Raw genomic sequence first — 19,942 nt, 5'->3', positions numbered from 1 at the left:
GGCGTGGTCGTTGCGCGGAGCACGCCGGGAATTGTAGTCCTGGCCCGGCGGAGGCGCGCCCAGCACAGTCCCGGTCACTCCCGGTGCACCCTCACTCCCAGTGTGATCCCAGCCCCTCCTAGACACTCCCGGCATTATTCCAGTAACCTGCAGTATGTTCCCAGACAGTCCCAGTGGGGTCAGTTTTCCCCAGCATGGGCCCAGCTGCTCCAAATACAATCCCAGTTGCTGCCAGTATGGTTTCAGTTGCTCCCAATGTAATTCTAACCAACCCAGTTAACTCCAGGATGCTACCATCTGTCCCCAGTGTAGTTCCAGTTACTACCAGTCCTCCCCAGTGTGGCTCCAGTCACTCCCAGGTTTAAATTCCTGTGGATGTGTCACCTGGGGACATGGGCAGTGGGGGCTGTGGCCATGCTGAGGGTGTGTGGGCTCAGGCATCTCCAAGAGTTTTGTACCCTCAGTGATTCTGGAGCTGCGAATCCTCAGGAGTGCCCAAAGCTACCTGCAGACTCTGATTAAAATCTTTTGCATTAGGTGTAAAATCCTTAATTTTAGCAAAAAATTGTTAATTTTAGGTGAAAATGTCTTAATTTTAGGCTAGAAATTGTTCATTTTAAGTGAAATATCCTTAATTTTAAGTGAAAAGTTCTTAGTTTTTTGTCAGGAATTCTTAGGTGAAGAGGTGCAGCCATGGAAATACAGCAGCAGGGATGGGGGAGATGGGGACAAACTGACTCTCCCTATAAAGGACAGTTGTGGGTGGAAGGGAAATTCTGGGCAACAATGTCCCCTGTCCCCAGGGTGCCCCCTCCATGGGTCCCTCGCTGCGGGGCACTGGCATTTCCTGGGATTAGATCAGGAGGATTTTCTCCTCCATAATATTTTTCCTGGGAAAAAAATCAGGATGAAATCAGGATAAAACCAGGAGGCATCAGCGTGCCAGGGCAGCCCCTTCCTGCTGAAGGGTCCTGGGGCTGGTGCCCTCCCAGGCGGGAATTCACGATTTCTGTGCAGGGATTCTGGGGGAGCTGCCTCTGGGGGAAGGAGGGGCTGCAGGTGAGGGATCCCCGCCCAGGTGAGGCAGAGCCCGGAGGAGCTGCAGGTGAGGGATCCCCACCCCAGGTGAGGCAGAGCCTGGAGGAGCTGCAGGTGAGGGAATCCCACCCCAGGTGAGGCAGAGCCTGGAGAGGCTGCAGGTGAGGGATTCCCACCCCAGGTGAGGCAGAGCCCAGAGAGGCTGCAGGTGAGGGATCCCCACCCCAGGTGAGGCAGAGCCCGGAGAGGCTGCAGGTGAGGGATCCCCACTCCAGGTGAGGCAGAGCCTGGAGGAGCTGCAGGTGAGGGATCCCCACCCCAGGTGAGGCAGAGCCCAGAGAGGCTGCAGGTGAGGGATCCCCACCCCAGGTGAGGCAGAGCCCAGAGAGGCTGCAGGTGAGGGATTCCCACCCCAGGTGAGGCAGAGCCCACCTGAGCCGGAGCTGCCGAGGAGCCCAGCACATCCCGGGCTGTCAGAGCAGTGGATGTGACACAGCAGCAGATTTAAGCCATGGCTGATCCGTGCAGGCACAGAACGGGATTTATCCCTTCCTGACGCTGCAATGAGCCCGGATCCACTGCTGGAGGGGCTGTGTCTGCTCAGATTTGAGGGTTTATCCAGCGGTTCATCCCCTCCCTGATAAATCCGCTGTCTGCTTGTCACTGTGGATTTGTGTGGCTTCAGCTCCCAGAGAGTGAGACTCTTCTATCCTCCCTGCCTCGATTAAGAAGCTGTTTAATATTCCCCTGAAAGTACTTTCCCAGTGCCATGCAGCCACCCTCAGTTTCCAGGAAAAAGCAGATTGTGCTCCTTAACTCTGCTGCTGAGGAACCAGGGAGTGTTGGTGTTGTGCTGCCCAGGGCTGCTCTGAATCCCTTGCACTTCTCAATGCCCTCCTGAAAGGCTGGTGCTCTAAACTAGGGCCAGTCCTGGAGCTGGGAATGCCCTGCCCTGCCCGGGCTCTGCAGGCAGCACTGGGGTGGTCCCAGGGGTCGGCAGGGTGGGAACCCCTGACAGTGACACCCAGAGGTGTCCCAGCCCCTTCCTGCAGCTCTGCCCCGCTGGGGCTGGGCTGTGACGGGCGGCTCTGCCCTCCTGGGGCACAGGGGAACCCGGCAGTGCCCGGCCCCTGGGCTGGCACTGCTGGGGCTGAGCTCAGAGCTGGGCCCCTCCTGACAATGCAGATCCTGAGCGTGTCCAGGGAACGGAGCTGGGAAGGGAATGGAGCCCCAGGAGAGGCTGAGGGAGCTGGAAAGGGGCTCAGCCTGGAGCAAAGGGGGCTCAGGGGGGACCTTGTGGCTCTGTACAACTCCTGACAGGAGGGGACAGCCAGGGGGGTCGGGCTCTGCTCCCAGGGAACAGGGACAGGACAAGTGGAAAGAGTCCCAAGTTGTGCCAGAGGAGGTTTAGGGTGGATATTGGGGATAATATTTTCATGAGAAGGAAGGGCTGTCCCATTGTGTTTCTGCCAGGGTTCACGGTCCCCTGCTTCTGGTTCCTCTTTACTCACCATTTCACCTTCCCTCAGTGTTTCTCCCTGTTTCTCCCCCATGGCTGGGCTGAGCCCTCCTGTCCCACAGGCCTTGCGGGGATTGTTGGCCCTGAGTCCTGCTCAGAGCCCAGGGGGGGTTAATGCACCTTGTTCCATTTTCAGCCTCTTTTCCCGGAGCCCACATCATGGGACAGTCCAGCTGCTCGGGGTTGTGACCAGAGAGGGGTCGCAGAGGGATCCTGCCCCAGTGGGGCACTGGGGACACTGGGACACCACCCCAGACGTGCATGTCCACCCTGTGGTGGCCCTGTTTGTGCCAAGGCAGCGCTGATGGGAGCCACTCACCCATCCCAGAAGAGGATCCCGGGGCCCTTCAAAGTGCCTGGAGTGGCACAGGTCCCAGCTGTCCCCAAAATCCACGGGGTGGCCTGAGTTGGCTGGTGGCATCGCAGTGGGTCACAACAAGAGACACAGACAGCCGTGGGACACAGACAGCCGTGGTCCTGTGAACCCTACAAGGCCAGCAGCCGTGCTGTGTCCTTGGTCCAGCGAGGGATGTGACCCCTGGGTGGGACACTCTGCCCCTCTCTGCTCCCCCAGAGGCAGGGCACAGGGGGATGCTCCCCCCGAGGCAGGGCACAGGGGGATGCTCCCCCAGAGGCAGGGCACAGGGGGATGCTCCCCCCGAGGCAGGGCACAGGGGGATGCTCCCCAGAGGCAGGGCACAGGGGGATGCTCCCCCAGAGGCAGGGCACAGGGGATGCTCCCCCAGAGGCAGGGCGCAGGGGGATGCTCCCCCAGAGGCAGGGCGCAGGGGGATGCTCCCCCAGAGCCCCGGCACAGGGGGATGCTCCCCCAGAGCCCCGGCACAGGGGGATGCTCCCCCCGAGGCAGGGCACAGGGGGATGCTCCCCCCGAGCCCCGAGGCAGGGCACAGCAGAGGATTTCAGTTTGCCGCTTGGCAGCCGCGTGCTGCAGATCTGGGGGGATTACCGAGGCAGCCTCTGTGCTCCAGAGTGAGGTCAGAGAGCTGCAGCTATTCCGGGAGAGCTGCGGGCTGATCCCAGCCCAGAGAACAGTCCCTGCCGTGGAGGGTGACATCAAACACCTCTGTCCCCGGAACCAGCGCTGCCTCTGGGACGGGAGCCACAGCTCTGAGGGGGGCACAGGGGGACAGGCAGCCCCAGCCTCCTGGAGATGGACAGAGTTTCCTGCTCCCCTCGGTCTGGGGAAGAGGAGCAGGGTCCCCAGCAGGGTCCCCCAGCTGTGCTCTCAGCTCTCCCAACAGAGGTGAGCCCACAGAAAGAAAGCCCCAGATTTTATTGTGAGAGTGATCAAACAGGTCAGTGTCCCAGGGCCCTGAGGAGCCATAAAGGCCTGGAGAGCCCCTGGGACCCCCCTCTATGCCCTTTTTGCTCTGACACCGACTGAAGCTCAGCTCTGGGCCCTGGCCCCCCCTCAGCTCTGTTCTGGGGGTGCTGCTTCCAGCCCCCAGCCTGGGTGCACGTTGGGATTCTGCTGTGGGGACCCTCCTGCTGCCCCCACGGGCCCTGGCGCTGTCTGGGGGGGAAGGGACCTTCACACCCATCCTGTTCCACCCCACTGCCAGGGGCACCACAGGTACCACAGTGGCTGCTCTGGGGGTGGGAGCAGCGGCTGGAAAAGGAGGAGGAGGAGGAGGAGGAGGAGGGAGGAGGAGGAGGAGGAGGAGGAAGCTCCTCTTAGCAGCGGCACTGGTTTGAGGCACTCACGAACTGCAGCGTCAGATGGGAGGGCTGCAGATGGAGCAGGGAAAGTTCAGGATCTGAGGGTGAAACCCATCCAGAAAAGCAGTTTGCATCTTCAAGTGGCCTGTGTCTGCAGAAGGCAGGTGGTGGCCATCCCTGAGGGAATGTTTGCTCCTGAAAGCCTCGGCTTGTCCCCACCCGCTCCTGCCTTTTCAGCATATTGAACTTCTCTCCCGGGTTTTCCCGTCCCTTTGCTAAGCCCCAGCTCCATCTGTTTGCTCTGCTCCCTCTGCAACACTCCAGGCTCCAGTTCCCCAGCGCTGGCCCCGGTGCTGCCTGGGGGTCCCTCTCCACTGGGGCTGGCAGGGACAGGGCCCTCTGTGCCAGCTGGGGCCAGCCGGTGCTCCATCCCTGGGTCCTGTGTCCTGCACCCTGTGCCCTGTGCCTTCTGTCCTGTGCCCTGTGCCCCGTGTCCTGTGCCCTCTGTCCTGTGCCCTGTGCCCTGCTGGCTGCAGGGGGTGGTGGGACCCTGGGGTCAGTGCTGGGGGGCACTGGTGGCACAAGGACACCCCAGCTGTCAGCTCAGGGCTGTAAACACCCGTGGGGTCAGTGCTGAGGGGCACTGGTGGCACAAGGACACCCCAGCTGTCAGCTCAGGGCTGTAAACACCCGTGGGGTCAGTGCTGAGGGGCACTGGTGGCACAAGGACACCCCAGCTGTCAGCTCAGGGCTGTAAACACCCGTGGGGTCAGTGCTGGGGGGCACTGGTGGCACAAGGACACCCCAGCTGTCAGCTCAGGGCTGTAAACACCCGTGGGGTCAGTGCTGGGGGGCACTGGTGGCACAAGGACACCCCAGCTGTCAGCTCAGGGCGGTCTGTAACGAGCAGCAGGTATGCAGGGCATCACACATCCCTGCCTGGGGAGGAGGAAGAAGTGCAAGACAAGAGGGAGGAGGAGCAGGAGGCAAAGGAGCAGGGGGCAGGGGATGTGGGGTGGCCAGAGCCCACCCATCAGGGGAAAGCCACCTCGACTGATGCGGGCTGCTGCCTCAGGCAGGCGAGGGTGAGGATGAGGGAGGGATGAGGGATGGTGCCCCTCCCTCACCAGGGATAAATCCTGGAATCCCTCACTGAGAAGGTGATGTGGTGGAGGTGGCTGCACGTGGGGTGTCTGGACATTCAAAGGTGCTGAAATGGAGACAATTTATAAATGTTTGTGTGATAACTGACTGGGAGCAGGATTTAGTGGGATACTGGGGAGAAATTCTTCCCTGTCAGGGTGGTGAGGCCCTGGCACACGTTGCCCAGAGAAGCTGTGGCTGCCCTGTTCCTGGAAAAATTCAAGGCTGCGTTGGAGGGGGCGTGGGGCAACCTGGTCTGGTAGAAGGTGTGCTTGTCTGCAGCAGGGGCTGGAACTGGATGGGCTTTAAAGTCCCCACCCAAACCATCCTGGGATGATGAGGATGATTATGATGTTTCTGCTGCTGATGGCAAAAGATGGAGAAAAAGGCCATGAGCAAGAGACCCACACAAAACCAGGCTGAGAAAGGCCATTGCACAGCCAGGCACTGCTGTGTTGGGGTGCTGGGATGGCCTTGCATCGCCCATGTCATCCCCTCAGACTCTTAGGAGTACTCAAGTGACCCAGATAACAAAGATTCACTTGTATATTATGAAACTAACAGGTATTAACGCATGTGCCCCTTTCCAGGCAGACTTCAGCTGTGTGCCCATGAACAGGCAGTGTCACTTGTGCCCTGAGGTGCCCAGCTGGGACTGGATCTCTCCCAGAGCACCTGAGGGAGAGCAGAGCACCTTGCAAGCTGCAGGTCCCTGACAGCCCCCCAGGGCTCCTGTCCCACCAACATCTGCTCTGCTCCAGTCTGGAACAGGGCCCAGCATGGTGCCGGGATCATCAGAGAGCTGAGGTGGGTGCTGGAATTCAATGCCCTCCCCATCCCAAAGCAGCCCCGGCCAGGGAAGCTCCTGCTGAGCAGAACTGTGACCGACAGATCTTTCAAAGACCTTTGGGAGCCCTGGGGAGCACGCAGGTGGGTCTGTAGGTGAGGGGAGCACGCAGGGTGAGGGGAGCCCGGTGCTGTAACAGACACAGATTTCTAAATGCTTTCAAAAAACCCTCGTAAAAGCTGTTTTCTAACAAACCCCTTCTCGTGGCAGAGGCAGTTGGGACGCACTCAAGGAATCCCGGAAGGGCACAAGAGGGAGGGGGAGAAGGCAGGGAGGTGCCTCTCCCACCCACACACCCAGCACCCACTGCCGAGTCACAGAGGATTCCAGCGCCGGAGGCATTTAGAAACTTCCCAGAGATCTCTCCTCCTCCTTTGCCTCCTTGCTGTCCTCTTCCTCCTCCTCCAAGCCTTCCCACCATCACCCAGAGAAGGGCAGAGGGGGGGAACCAGCCCCCAGCTGCCCCCTAAGCCCCCCTGGCACTGGGGCATTGCTGCACACCATGACTCTGGTCCCAGTGGGACTGAGGGAAAAATCCATTGCAATCCTGGCTCTCTCAGCTGCTCACCTTTCTGTTCCTTCTCCTCTCCCAAATTCCACTTTTTTATTTAATCTGCCACGGCCCATGATCCTGGTTTTTTACATTTCTCAGCCATTTGGAAGATTTCAGCTAGTCCCCAGTGATGCCCCAGCGAGCTCCCACGATGCTGCCAGGGGCTGCCAGCCCTGTGCCCATCCAGAGCCTTCCTGTGCCCCAGTCACCCCCTGCAAGCTGATTTAGGGATGGGCACAACAGGAGGGGTGTAAGCAGTCTCTGCTCAGCAGGCAACCCCCGAGATGGCCGGGCTGGCACCAAGCTGGTCCCCTGGGTACCTCCACCATCGTGCCAGCCCTGTGGCCGGGAGCAGCCAGCACTGAGCACAGAGCAGGGGGACAGCACTGGGCCTGCAGGCAGGGGCTGACAGGGAGGAGACCCCACACAGCGGGACAGCAGCTGGCAGGCACCAGGGACTCCTTGGGACCGGTCATGTTCCACAGCTCCACCAATGACCTGGGGTGATTAACGGTGAAATTATTCCTGGAAGGCAGCGGGAGGCAGGACTGGCCCAGGGGTTCCCAGCCTGGCCCAGGGGGTCCCCAGGTTGGCTCAGGGGTTCCCAGGCTGGCCCAGGGGGGTCCCCAGGCTGGCCCAGGGGTTCCCAGGCTGGCCCAGGGGGTCTCCAGGCTGGCCCAGGGGGTCTCCAGGCTGGCCCAGGGGGTCTCCAGGCTGGCCCAGGGGGGTTCCCAGGCTGGCCCAGGGGTTCCCAGGCTGGCCCAGGGGTCTCCAGGCTGGCCCAGGGGGGTCCCAGGCTGGCCCAGGGGTTCCCTGGCTGGCCCAGGGGTTCCCAGGCTGGCCCAGGGGGGTTCCCAGGCTGGCCCAGGGGTCTCCAGCGTCACACGGGGGATTTGCAGGCCCTGGGGAAGCGTGGGCACGGGCAGCCGCACAACAGCGGTGTCCGGGATGGCCGCGGTGGGATGCTGAGGGACGGCAGCCGGGACTCGTAGCCGGGCGGGGGCCGGGCATGGGGCAAGCGCCCCCCACCGTGGTGCCGGGCGGGCAGGGGCCGCGGCGGAGCGGGGCAGGACCGGGCACCGACAGCGCTCCGCTCCCGCTGCTGGTCCCCGCTCCCCCCGCTCTCCCCGCTCCCCTCCGGCTGCCAGTGCCCCCTGTCCCCCGCCCGGTCCCGTTCCGCTCCCCGTTCTGCCCGGCTCGTCCCCCCGCCCGCCGCGGGGCCGGTCCCGCTGACGCGGGCGGGGCGGGGCGGGGCGGAGCGGGCGGGAGGCGGGCGGGGGCGGCGGCGGAGCCCGGGGGACCCGCGGACGGACGCGGCTGCGGCCATGCAGCGGCTGCCCGGAGCCCCGCGCCGCTGACCGGCCCTGCCGCCGCCGCGATGAACTTCCCGGGCGGCGCCGGGCAGAGCCCCGGGCAGCAGCAGAGCCTGGCGGCGCCGGGCGGGCCGGTGCCGGTGCCCGTGCCCGGGCCCTCGGGGCCGCAGCCCGGCGGGCCGCCCCCGCCGCAGTTCGGGCTCTCCAACTCGGCCGCGATCCGCGCCGAAATCGGGCGCTTCGAGTCCGTGCACCCCAATATCTACGCGATCTACGACCTCATCGAGCGCGTGGAGGACCTGGCGCTGCAGAGCCAGATCCGCGAGCACGTCATCTCCATCGAGGGTGAGCACCGGCAGCCGGGCACCGAGCGGGGCACCGGAACGGGGGCACCGCACGGCCCGGCCGCGCCGCCGCCTTTGTCCCCGCCGCCGCTGCACCTGCGCCCGCTGCCGCCCGCGGGGCCCGGCGGAGCCCGGCCCGGCCCTGCCCGCGGCACCGGGATCGCGCCGGGCCCTGCAGCGGCGGGGCCGGGGGCGCGGGGGGCCGGGCGCGGCCTGCGCGGGCCGGGGCTCACGGGCGCTGCGCCCCCGCCGCCGGCGGCGCGGCCGGGCACGGCGGGGCTGCGGGGGCCGGGCGGGAGGCAGGGAGGGAGCGGAGGGGACACGCTCGTCAGCCGCCCCCGCCCCGGCCCCGTTCCGGCCCCGCAGCGATGGTGGTCGCGGCCGGGCCTGCGCAGGGCCGGGGACTCCGCCCGCGGCCTCTGCCGGGAGCGGCGGGCGGGGGCGGGCGCTGGTCCGGCATCGGGCGGGGGGGGTTTGTACTCGGCGTCGACGGGAACGGGATCCGCCGGAGCCCGTTAACATTAGAAATGCAGAACACTGCAGCCCGGGAACCGGCAGCGAGGGGAGGGATGGAGCCGAGGAACTGCAGAGGAGCTGAGGAAATGCAGTGGAGCCGGGAGGCTGCGATGGAATTGGGGGGCTGGGATGGAGCCGAGGGGCTGCGATGGAGCTGAGGGGCTGCGATGGAACTGGGGGGCTGGGATGGAGCTGAGGAAATGTGATGGAGCCGAGGGGCTGCGATGGAACTGGGGGACAGGGATCGAGCCGACGGTTTGCCATAGAGCTGGGGGGCAGGGATGGAGCTGGGGGACTGCCGAGGGCGAGGGTCCGCGGTGCAGCCGATGGGCTGAGATGAAGGGGGGGCTGGGATGGAGCTGCAGGCCAGGATGGGCGAGTGACTGTGGTGGAGCTGACGGGAGGGGAAGGCTGATCGTGCTGTTCGAGGCCACTGTGGGTCAGCAGGCTGCTCCAGGCCCCCAGCCTAAGGGTCCCTCTGCCCTCCAGGTTTCTGCGGCTGGCCCGCAGCAGGGAAGGCAGGGCTACGTGTGCCTTTGGGCTATGTGAGGAGCTCTGGTCCAGCTCGGTGCTGTTGTTTCCCTGCTCTGGGTTCTGTTGTCCCAGCTTGGTGGCAGTGTGCTCAGCTCTGTTCCTGCTGCCTCATGCCAGGAATGTCACTGCAGGGGCACACGAGGTGCTTTTGGGGAGTGGTGGCCCCACTATAGGGGTGCTGACCACCATGGTGATGCTGTATGTGAGTGGATGCAGGCCTCTTCTCCAGAGGCATGCATCCCACTTGGGTCCTTTTGGGTTTTTGTGGAAAGGAGGAAAGGAAGATGACTTGTAAGAAGAGTCAGGCCTGTAAGAAGAAAGGTTGCATGGGTTGAGGAAATGTAAATCCCAGAGTTTGTTTTATTGGCTTCGTGGTGCAAGGACAAAGGACACTCAGTGGGGTTAAGACAGGAGGATGTAAAACCCTGTGCTGAGGCTGGAGGGGCCTTTCCACATCTGTGGAGGTCTTCAGCCACAGAAAGCTGCTGGGTTGGTGGAATTGGAGGAGAAAAGCAAAGGGACTCAGGCTGGATGGAAATGGGTGGCAGTGCAAGGCTGGCACAGGCCATGGCAGTGGCTCAGTCCGACACATGGGGGTCCCACCAGTCCAGCTGCGGGAGTCACGGTGGGCAGGTGGGGGAGGACTGTGCTGTGCCCATTCCCATGGGGCTCCTGCAGCTCTCCCTGGTTTGTGCCTCTGATGACAGCTGTGCTGGGAGCCCCGAGGTCACTGGTGACATGATCTTACCATGTGTGAGGTTTCCTGCACTGTGGGACAGAGGAGCTGCCAGCAGGGACACGGTGAGGGTATGCCTGAGGTGCTCCCAGGGTCACCTCTGTGGGCAGAGCCCTCCTGGGCACCGTGCCCCTGCCCCTGCCCCCCTGCAGGGACGCAGAGCCCCCCGGGGTGCTGGGTGTGTGTCCCGTCCCGCGCCCCCAGCCCCGGAGCGGGTGCTGGGCCCGGGTGGGAGGCGTGTGTCTCTTAGCAACTCCTCTGCTGCGTGGTTCCTCTGCTGCTGGGAAGGTGTGAACACACACACCGGCCTCCTGCCTGCTGATCAGGTGCTCGGGGCTTCCCAAAACACCCTGTGGCACCCAGAATGAGGGCTGAGGGGTGCCCTGCTCACCTGTGTCCACGGGGCTGTGGGATGGATGGTGCCAGTGGCTGCATGTCCTCGGGGGCTTTGCCTGCTCAGGCCACAGCTCCATCCTGTCTCTTCTGAACCTTCCCTGTGGATTTGTAGCAGGAATCCCACAGATTTCCTTGTCTGGGCTGCATTCCCTTAATACCTGCCAGGCACTGGGATGAGTCCTGATCCTGGTGAAATGTGTGTTGTGTTTATACAGTTACCTGTGACCCGTTACCAGGTGTGTGAGTGAATTAACAGGGGTTAATTAACGGCTGGAAGAGCCTTGCTGGCGATGTTATCAATCCATGGAGTGCCTTGGTCTGGAAGGGAATTTCCTTTTAAACTGCAGGTTTGGGGCTTGATACAGAAATGTCTGAAAGAGGGTTTTGTTTGTTGATGTTCCTGATCTGAAGATCAGAGTTGGTGGCTGGAACAATGGTTCATGGTCTGAAAATCCACAACGGAAGTTGCCAATGAAACCCCAAATTCAATTTCCTAAAACTTGAGTGCTGGGTCTTGCAAGACTTGCTCATGTCCTCCTGCCAGATTCCTTTCCTGTAGGTAATTCCTTCATTTTTGAAGGGGAAAGGTCGAAGGCAGTACTGTGCTGCAGCGGGGCAGGGGGTCCAAGCTGCCCACCCTGGGCTGGGGCCACCAGTGTCCCTGCAGGGGTGTCACCACAAGGGTGCCAGCAGTGGAGTTGGGGGCGTTGGCAGAGCTGTGCAGAACTGGGCAGAGGGATGGGGGGGGTCTGTGACAGTGTGGCTCTGCCAAGGAGGGGGTGGGGTGGGTGCTGGGGGGCTGCTGCAGCTGGAGCCCTGCCAGCTCCCCAGGCTTGGGGGATGAGCCTTTCTTGAGAAGTGTGCAGCCCACGATGGGGTGAGAGCCAGCTGTGCCTGCTCATGGGTCCACATCAGTGATGCCACTGTGGGAAGAAAGGGAAATCTGCTCTGTTTTGGTCTCCTCCTTGAGCTGGAGCTTTATTGGGAGGCGATGGGGGCTGAGGGACACCGGGGCTGGGGAGATGGCAGGTTGGGCTGGTCGCCAGCATCAGATGCATCACAGGCAGGACCTGGAGCCTTTTGGTAGTTTCTAACCACCAAATTTGGACAGATTTTCAGGGGGCTTGCAAAAAGCGATTCCCTCATCCCAGGCTGCTTTCCTTGCCAAATTGTGGAGACTGCTGCAAGCTGCTGAGTTCTATAAAAGATTTCATATCTGCATAAAGCAAAACGATACCAACCTGGGGCTGGTGCAGCCTTGCTCACGGTGAATGTGGCCTCCAATGTCGTGACTCTGGGACAGGCTGCAGACAGAACCGTGCTAATAGAGTTTGTAATGAGAGCAGTAATTGCACAGTGCTTAATTTCTTTCCTAGAAGTGAACTTGGAGCAGTGACCAGAAGGTGGGTTTGAGGAGCACGAGCGATGTCTGGTGTGAGGGTTACCTGGGGGAATGCAGGACAGGCTGCGGCAGCATGGGGCTGCAGGAGCCAGCACAGATCCATGGACAGCTGGGAGAGACAGCACCAGCAAGGTGGAATAGCGAAAGGTCATGATGTGGGATTGAAGAGATGGTTACACAGGGGTTTTCTGGGTGTGTAAAGTGGTGAAGGCAGGAGGGAGAGGTAGAAGGGAGATAAGAAGTCGGTGAGATTCCCTCAACAGAGCTTTTGCCAGATGATGAGAATTTTCTTCTGATGTTTGTGGTTGTGCACATGCCTTGCAGCCCACCTAAAGCTCAGCTGCCTGGGAAAGCTTGGAGAAGGTTTGAGCCATGGTGAGGACTTGGTGTCCAGGGAGCAGCACTAGGAATCTCTCCGTAGTCAGCTTTACCTGGAGCACATGTTTTTTCCCTTCATTGTCCTTCTTCACCTCTCCCACCTGCCTCTAAACCCATGTGGGTTCCTCTCTGCAGTTTAAGAAGCAGGGTTAGTTTGGGAAAGCTCTCCTCTACAGTTTCCAGCTGTTGCTGCTCTGGCAGAGGCTCGGGATGAGAGGAGCCCTGCAGAATGGTGGCTGGGAGCAGCCTGGATGTCTGTGAGCTCCTTAGCTGCTCTGCTGGGCAGGGGCTACCCCACTGCTGGTTCTGCCTCACTCCAGGGCTTGGCTGTTGCCTGGTGTGAGGCCAGCATGGACCATTGCATCACTTGGTGTAAATAGCCTGTCCCAGGATTTTAGCCTTAAAAAACAAGGCCTCTGGCTGAGGCCTGTAGGAGGAACAGACCTGGGCCTCTGCCTCAGGAGTTTACTCCATCATAACCTGTCTTGCTGTCAGTAATTGCTGTGACTTTTCCAGCTGGCATCTCCAACATCCTGGGTATTTTCTGCATTTCCCTCTTAGAAAGGACTGCTTTGATACTTTGGGCATTTTCCTGTTTAAAGCCACTTGGTGTACCAGCTACTGAGGCCACTTTGCTGTCTGTTTCTCATGAATTAAATTGGCTGAACTTCACCATTCGGTTCAGTTCCAGCACAAGTCTTCCAGCTCCATGCTCCATCCTTTCCCAACGTCTTTTGAAACTGGCTCCTGATGTGCTGATTCACAAAGCAGACTGAGGCAGGAGCTGCCACTGCTGCAGGATCTCCTGGAGGAAGATGAGGACCCTCCTTGCTGGGAGAGCCCCACACTGCCAGGCTGCACTCAGGGCTCTCCATGTCTTTGCTCTGCTGAATCAGCCTCGAGTAAATTACACCCTTTGGGAAGGAGAGCGTTCTGCTTAGCCAGCTTCTTCCTGCTAATTCCATGACCTCTGCAGAAAACTGCCCTGTTTCTGTATGCCTGTGAGTTTCCCAGGGCTGGGAAACCACAGGCCATGGTGCTGGGGTGCCTGTGGGGCGAGCTCCAAACTCCAAAGCCATGGGCACATCCCTGCTCCAGGGCTGGAGCTGGGCATTCTGGACAGCTGTGTGGCTCGTGCTGCATTACCCCTGCATGCAGGTAATGACTGCTCTGGCACTGGGGTCTCCAGATTTGCTGGAAGTTAAATGCAAAGGTGGTTAAAAGAGCACAAAATGGGAGGTTGGGCAAATCACGGAACCAGAGAATGGTTTGGGTTACAGACCATCTTGTTCCACCCCCTGCCATGGGTGGGACACCTTCCTCTAGACCAGGTTGCCCCAAGCTCCATCCAGTCTGGCCTTGAACACTTCTCTGGGCAGCTTGTGCCAGGGCTTCCTCACAAGGAAAAATGTCTTCCCAATATCCCATCTAACCCTGGCTTCTTGTCTGTGAGATGCCATTCCCCCTTGCCCTGTCACTTCAGTCCCTTGTCCTGAGTCCCTCTGCAGTTCTTCTGGAGCCTCGTTAGGCACTGGAAGGAGCTCTAAGGTCTCTCTGGAGCCTTCTCTTCTCCAGGTGAACATCTTCAGGTGCGCATCCCATCCTGGCTCCGAAGCAGAGGGGCTCCAGCCCTTGGGGCAGCTCCTGTTCTGACCCTGCACTCTCTGTTTGGGTGAAGGGTGCTGTGATCTCAGGGCCAGCTCCCAGGAGAGGCTCCAAGAGCACTGGGAAAGGCTTCCTGGGCTGCCTTTCCTTCCTGCTGGCAAGGCAGAGCCCTGGCTCCTCCACCACTGCTTGTGTCCTGGCTGAGGTCGCTGGCAGGGCTGGCCCTGCTCAGCATCTCGTGGTGCCAGTGCCTGGCATGAGCAGCACAAGCAAAAGGATCTGCCTGGAAAGAGTCCTGGAGCAGAATCTGATGCAATGGGAGACGCTGGACCCCCAGGAGTGATGGGCAAGAGCCAAAGCACAGCTGAAGGAGCCTTTAGCACGCTTGAACAGATACATCCCCTGTTTTTACTGAGTTTTGTGTTGTGGCCCAAGTCATCTGAAGGCATCTTTGCCAGGTGCAGCTCTCACCTTTCTGAGCTTACAGACTGAGAATCTGGTCTTGGGGAAGAATCAGAAAGGGCCATTCCTTGATGCCCTGATGACAGGAGTTGAGAGAGATGTTGAAACTGTAGCAGGAGGGCTGGAGGATGGTCCTGATGGCTGGGAGCTGAGCAGGATGGAGTTGCAGGTACTGTGCTGGGGGAGGTGAAGGTTCCTGGTACTCTGGGGGCAAGAACTCAGTACTGGGGTTAAAGAGGAAAGGTGGGATGTGAAGGGGAAGAACGGGATTTGGAGGTGGGGTCAGGAGAGAATTGGGAGTCTCTGTGGGTGCAGTTTCAGTTCCCTTGATCCAATACAAGCGTGGTTGCTACGGGCAGGGACAGTGCAGCTCTTCCCACCTGGCAGCTCCACCTATCCCTCCCTGTCATCAGGAGCTACTCTGGCAGGGGCCAGGCCAGTGTTGGTTTGGTTCAGTCAGCTCTCAGCTGCTGGTGGTGTGACCACGTGGATGTGGGTGGTAAGGAGGGGGCAGCGTGCTCAGGTCTGGGGGAGGCAGCAGGCCTGGCTCGTGCTGGTCTGAGCTGTGTGACAGCTGGTGGCACAGCTCCCTGTGCCAGTCTGACCATGCCAGCAGCAGCAGCGGTACCTGGGGAGGAGCTGGCAGCCTGCTGCCTGTCCCAGGGACACACTCTGTGTCTTTGGCCAGGGGCTGGCCGGTCTCCCTGTGCTCGCTGTGGGTCGCTGTGATGCCCGTGCTTGGTGGCTCTGCCTTCCCAACACAAGTGTTGTGGGAAGTCCTGGCATAACTCTTGTCTCGACACAAACCCCCGATGTCTCAGGAGTTCCACAGCTTGGTGCACAGAGCCTTTTCCAGTTTGGGGGTGCTCTGCGCTGGCTGCTGCTCCAAGCAGCGATGTCCTGCTGACCCAGGCCTCTGTCACAAGGGCCAGCAGTGCCCCTGTCCTCAGAGCTGCCTCTGCCTTGGCTCTGGGGTGAGCCCTCGGGCGCTCCTGCTCTGCCTGGGCTGGAGGTGCTGGCCCTGCCTGGGAGTACCTGGTGGGAGCAGTGCCAGTGGGGCCAGCTCTGTGCAGTTGACTGTGAATCATTCATCTGCTGTTCGCTCTCAGGAGCCTTCCCAAAGCTCCTGACAGAGCAGCACCACTTTCTGCATAGACCCTTCCAGTGCTGGGCACTGCTGGGCTGGAGTCCCACTGAGATGGGCACGTGAAGCATGGCTGCATCCAGGCTGGTTGTTCTGAGCTGGTGATGGGACTCACTTAATTTGGGTGGCCAGATTAGATCTTGGTGATGTCTGATCTGGTCCCAAACTGTGTTTCTAGCTGGGCTGGCTGACGTGGGAGGGTCATATGCTGGGGAATACTGGGTGTTCTGGTGCCTGTGGCAGTGGGATACAGCCTTGGGGCTAAAATCCCCTCGTAGCTGGTGTGGCTGTGGGGGGAGTGGGCAGCAGCCACATGGTCTGGAGGAGCAACTCTGGGCTGAAGGGCTGGCACAGAAGCCTGGCTGCTGGGAATTGAGGGATGCAAGAGCTGCCCCAGCCTGTGATCAGAGCTTGGCAACTTGATGGGCATGTCGGCAGTACCATGATGCTCTTATTGCATCCCTCCCTGTCAGGGAGGCCTTTTCTCCTTGTGATCCCACCTTCCTGCCTTGGCATTGAATTCCTTTTAAAAATTGTTCTCCAAGGCTTCCTGCAAGTTGTTATCTCGCTGTGCAGCAGCTGCAGGTGTTGGGTATCCATGTCTGTTGTGTTCCTGCTGGCAGTGTCCTTCATGGAAGAGACCTGTCCTCTCACTCCTGCTGCCTCCCGCAGCTCTGGGCAGTACTGGGAGCACAGATCCCGTGGGTGCCTATTCAGGTGGATTTCCTGAAGTGGTGTAGTGAGTGCAAGAAATGTCCTGGGGCAGGAAAGGTGAAAATGAAGATAATTTCAGCTGCTTCCCGACTGGAAGGAGGTTTGTGTGATTAAGACCCGTTGCATGCCTGCTCACCTCTCCTGCCTCAGTGACTTTCAGACCTGCTGTCCAATTACAGCCAAACCCTGCTGCTGCTGAATTCCCACAAATCCTAGGAAATAGATTTCCAGATGGAGCAGAGCACCCCAGCTTGTGGCATGCAAGAGGGAGAGGGCAGTTTGCATCTGTCCAGGGTGTCTGGCTGCATCTCCACTCTGTAAGCCCTGGCTGAGTCACTGGGGAATTCCTGCCCGGGGTCATGTGTGAGATCTGGTTCTGGCCATGTGATCTATGTGATGAAATCCTCTCCAGCCTCAGGGCTCTGTGCCACGCTCCCAGCTGCTGCATCTGGAATCCCGGCGGGGTCCTGCTGGTGCTCCAGGGTGGGAGCTGCTGACTCTGGGTTGCAGTGAGGTTAGTGTGGGTGCTGGCCCTGGCTCCTGCAGTGGGCTCAGCGCTCGCTGGCTCCTGCTCTTGGTTTTGGGCAGCTTTGGGTACTTACCCCAGCAGTGACTCCTGTGGTAGGGAAAAGGGGTCTGGCCTTCCTGTTGAACAAGGGACTTGAGTGACAAGACAAGGGGGAATTCAGCTTCCCATGCACAGAGGGCAGGGTTAGATGGGATACTGGGCAGAAATTTTCCCTGTGAGAGTGGTGAGGCCCTGGCACAGGTTGCTTAAAACAGTTATGGCTGCCCCTTCCCTGGCAGTGCCCAAGGCCAGGTTGGACAGGGCTTGGAGCACCCTGGGATAGGGGCAGGTGTCCCTAGAGAAGATGCTCTCCATGGCAAGGGGTGGGACTGGATGGGCTTTAAGGTCCTTTTCCACTCAGATCATTGGTGTTTCTGTGATCGGGCTCTGGTGACTCTGTCCATCCCCTGTGCCCGGAGCCTGGAGCAGGGCTGGAGGGGCACACACAGCCTGGAGCAGGGCTGGAGGGGCACACAGAGCCTGGAGCAGGGCTGGAGGGGCACACAGAGCCTGGAGCAGGGCTGGAGGGGCACACAGAGCCTGGAGCAGGGCTGGAGGGGCACACACAGCCTGGAGCAGGGCTGGAGGGGCACACAGAGCCTGGAGCAGGGCTGGAGGGGCACACAGAGCCTGGAGCAGGGCTGGAGGGGCACACAGAGCCTGGAGCAGGGCTGGAGGGGCACACAGAGCCTGGAGCAGGGCTGGAGGGGCACACACAGCCTGGAGCAGGGCTGGAGGGGCACACACAGCCTGGAGCAGGGCTGGAGGGGCACACACAGCCTGGAGCAGGGCTGGAAGGGCACACAGAGCCTGGAGCAGGGCTGGAGGGGCACACAGAGCCTGGAGCAGGGCTGGAGGGGCACACACAGCCTGGAGCAGGGCTGGAGGGGCACACACAGCCTGGAGCAGGGCTGGAGGGGCACACACAGCCTGGAGCAGGGCTGGAGGGGCACACACAGCCTGGAGCAGGGCTGGAAGGGCACACAGAGCCTGGAGCAGGGCTGGAGGGGCACACAGAGCCTGGAGCAGGGCTGGAGGGGCACACACAGCCTGGAGCAGGGCTGGAGGGGCACACACCCATGCAGGATGCCACTCGGGTGGCCGAGGCCAGTGCTGCTCCTGGTGGGACGTGGGTGCTGCAGGGCACCATGACCCTTCTGGTTGGTTCAGTGGGAGAAGCTGCTCCTGGTCCTGGTTTTTCACTGCCATCACCCTTGGAGCCTCACCTGGTCCAGACGTGTGTATGGGAGCACAGGACAGGGCCAACTTTGCCATGGAGGGCTTGGAGCTGATTTAAAAGTGAGAGGAAGGTGCTGATGAGCACGTGGGGGGGCTGTGTCAGGACATGGACCTCCCAGGTCATCCACCTCAGCTGGGGTAATTTGGATGTTCCTGGTGGGCACAGAGCTTGGGGGAGCTTCACGGAGCTCTTCAAAAGAGGAGAATAAAGCCATTTCAGGTGGTTTACATAGAGCTTTTCCAGCATGAAGCACAAACAGGAGGAAGCTGGGTGGTGTTTGCTGTAATTCAGCATCTGGGAAGTGGAGCTTCTGCCAGGATTTGGGAGGGAGACAGTGGAGGAAGGATGGTTGTTATGGAATGAGGCGTTTGGGAGGGGGAAGACACGCAGCTCGCGCTTGACGTGACAGAAGAGGAGGGCCTGGAGGGGGATTCAGAGGGAGCTTAAGAGAGAGGTTAGGGAAATAATTCCAGCAGCAGCAGTGCTGTGGCTGAATAGGGATGAGGCAGGGTTTTATGGGTTATAGGCACTTTTTGGGAAAAGGAGTAATAGTGGTCAGTGCGGAGTGGACACTGTGGGCCTTGGCTGTGTTGCCAGGGGACAAGGAGGTTTCATGGACTGGAGCTTGTGTGATAAGAAGTGAGGGGAGGGAAAGGAGAATCCATGAACTCTTACTGTCTGAGTCATGTCCTCAAGTCCCAGACAGGGTCTGGGTGACGTCCCTAGTCCCTGTGCAGCAAGGGCTTGGGGGGAGATGGGACAAAGCTGGGATTAGCAGCAGCTCTCTTTAATCATGTAGACCCTGGGCTTGTGAGTGCACACTTGAAATGCTGGAGGGAAAAAGAAGCTGAGACTTCATTTTGGACAGGAGACAGTCCAGGAATAGAAAAGCAGAACTATGAATCATCACAGAGCTGAGGGATGGCGTTAAATTAAAGGCTGGCTGGAGGAAGCATGGAAGGAGAAGGGAAGATGCTATGGGCAGAGCCATGTGAGACACCCAAAAAACAGCATCACTGGAGGTGGAGAGTGAGCATGGTCTGTCTGAGGCTGGTGAAAGAAGCTGTAGAGAACCAGGGGGAGAACAAAGAGGATAAAAGGATTGCTGGGGTCAATGAGGACAAGGTGTTGTGGCCAGTTTGGTTCCTGAGAAAGGAGCCTCAGGGTCCAGAAGAGCCCAGAGTCTGCAGGTGAGGCAGGAACAACCTTGGGCAGTCCTCTGGTGAGACAGAAAAGGGCAGTGGGAGATCCTGAGGTGGGGATGTCTGTCCTCCAGGGAAATGAAGGCATGTCAGTGACATCAGACACCTTCCCAGGAGAGTGGGGATTATTCAGAGAGAGGTGGGTTTTGTGGATGGACTGTTGGGTGGGTGAGGAATGGCCCAGATGGCCACGTCCAAAGGGTTATGGTCAGTGGCCAAATGGAAACCAGTAATGAGCACTGTCCACCCCAGGTCCATACTGGGACCAGTAGTGGTTAATGGCTTTATTAATGACACAGAGAGCGCCACTGAGTGCACCCTAGGTGTGTCACAGGTGATAGCAAGCCGAGGGGTGCAGGGGAGAGGCTGGAGGACAGGGATGGCATCCAGAGGGACAGTGGCAGAGGAGTGGGCCCATGGGGTCCTCACAAAGTGCAGCAAGGCCAAGTGCAAGGTCCTGCAGCTGGTTCTGGCCAATCAGCTGTACCAGTACAGGCCGGGGCACCTTCCACTATCCCAGGGTGCTCCAAGCCCCATCCAGACTGGCCTTGGACACTTCCAGGGATGGAGCAGCCACAGCTTCTCTGGGCACCCTGTGCCAGGGCCTC

General features: G+C 60.2%; 1 protein-coding gene across 2 annotated transcripts in view; it reads left to right on the top strand.

Annotated features, from left to right (window-relative positions):
• Positions 1-8,094: 8,094 nt before the first annotated feature.
• The window catches only part of AGAP3 (ArfGAP with GTPase domain, ankyrin repeat and PH domain 3), a 111,635-nt gene continuing 99,787 nt past the window's right edge, over positions 8,095-19,942 (top strand). The window contains exon 1 of one of the 2 annotated variants that reach the window (XM_059866959.1): positions 8,095-8,438. In XM_059866959.1, coding sequence (XP_059722942.1) covers positions 8,159-8,438 — 280 coding nt within the window. In that variant the 5' untranslated portion in view covers positions 8,095-8,158. The remainder of the gene's footprint in view (positions 8,439-19,942) is intronic. The other variant, XM_059866877.1, reaches the window with a different exon arrangement.

This window comes from Haemorhous mexicanus, chromosome 1 (assembly GCF_027477595.1).
Source record: "Haemorhous mexicanus isolate bHaeMex1 chromosome 1, bHaeMex1.pri, whole genome shotgun sequence".
In the NCBI taxonomy this organism is placed as follows: domain Eukaryota; kingdom Metazoa; phylum Chordata; class Aves; order Passeriformes; family Fringillidae; genus Haemorhous; species Haemorhous mexicanus.
The sequence above is the reverse complement of the archived record's forward strand: the minus strand, read 5'-3'. Positions and strand labels throughout refer to the sequence as shown.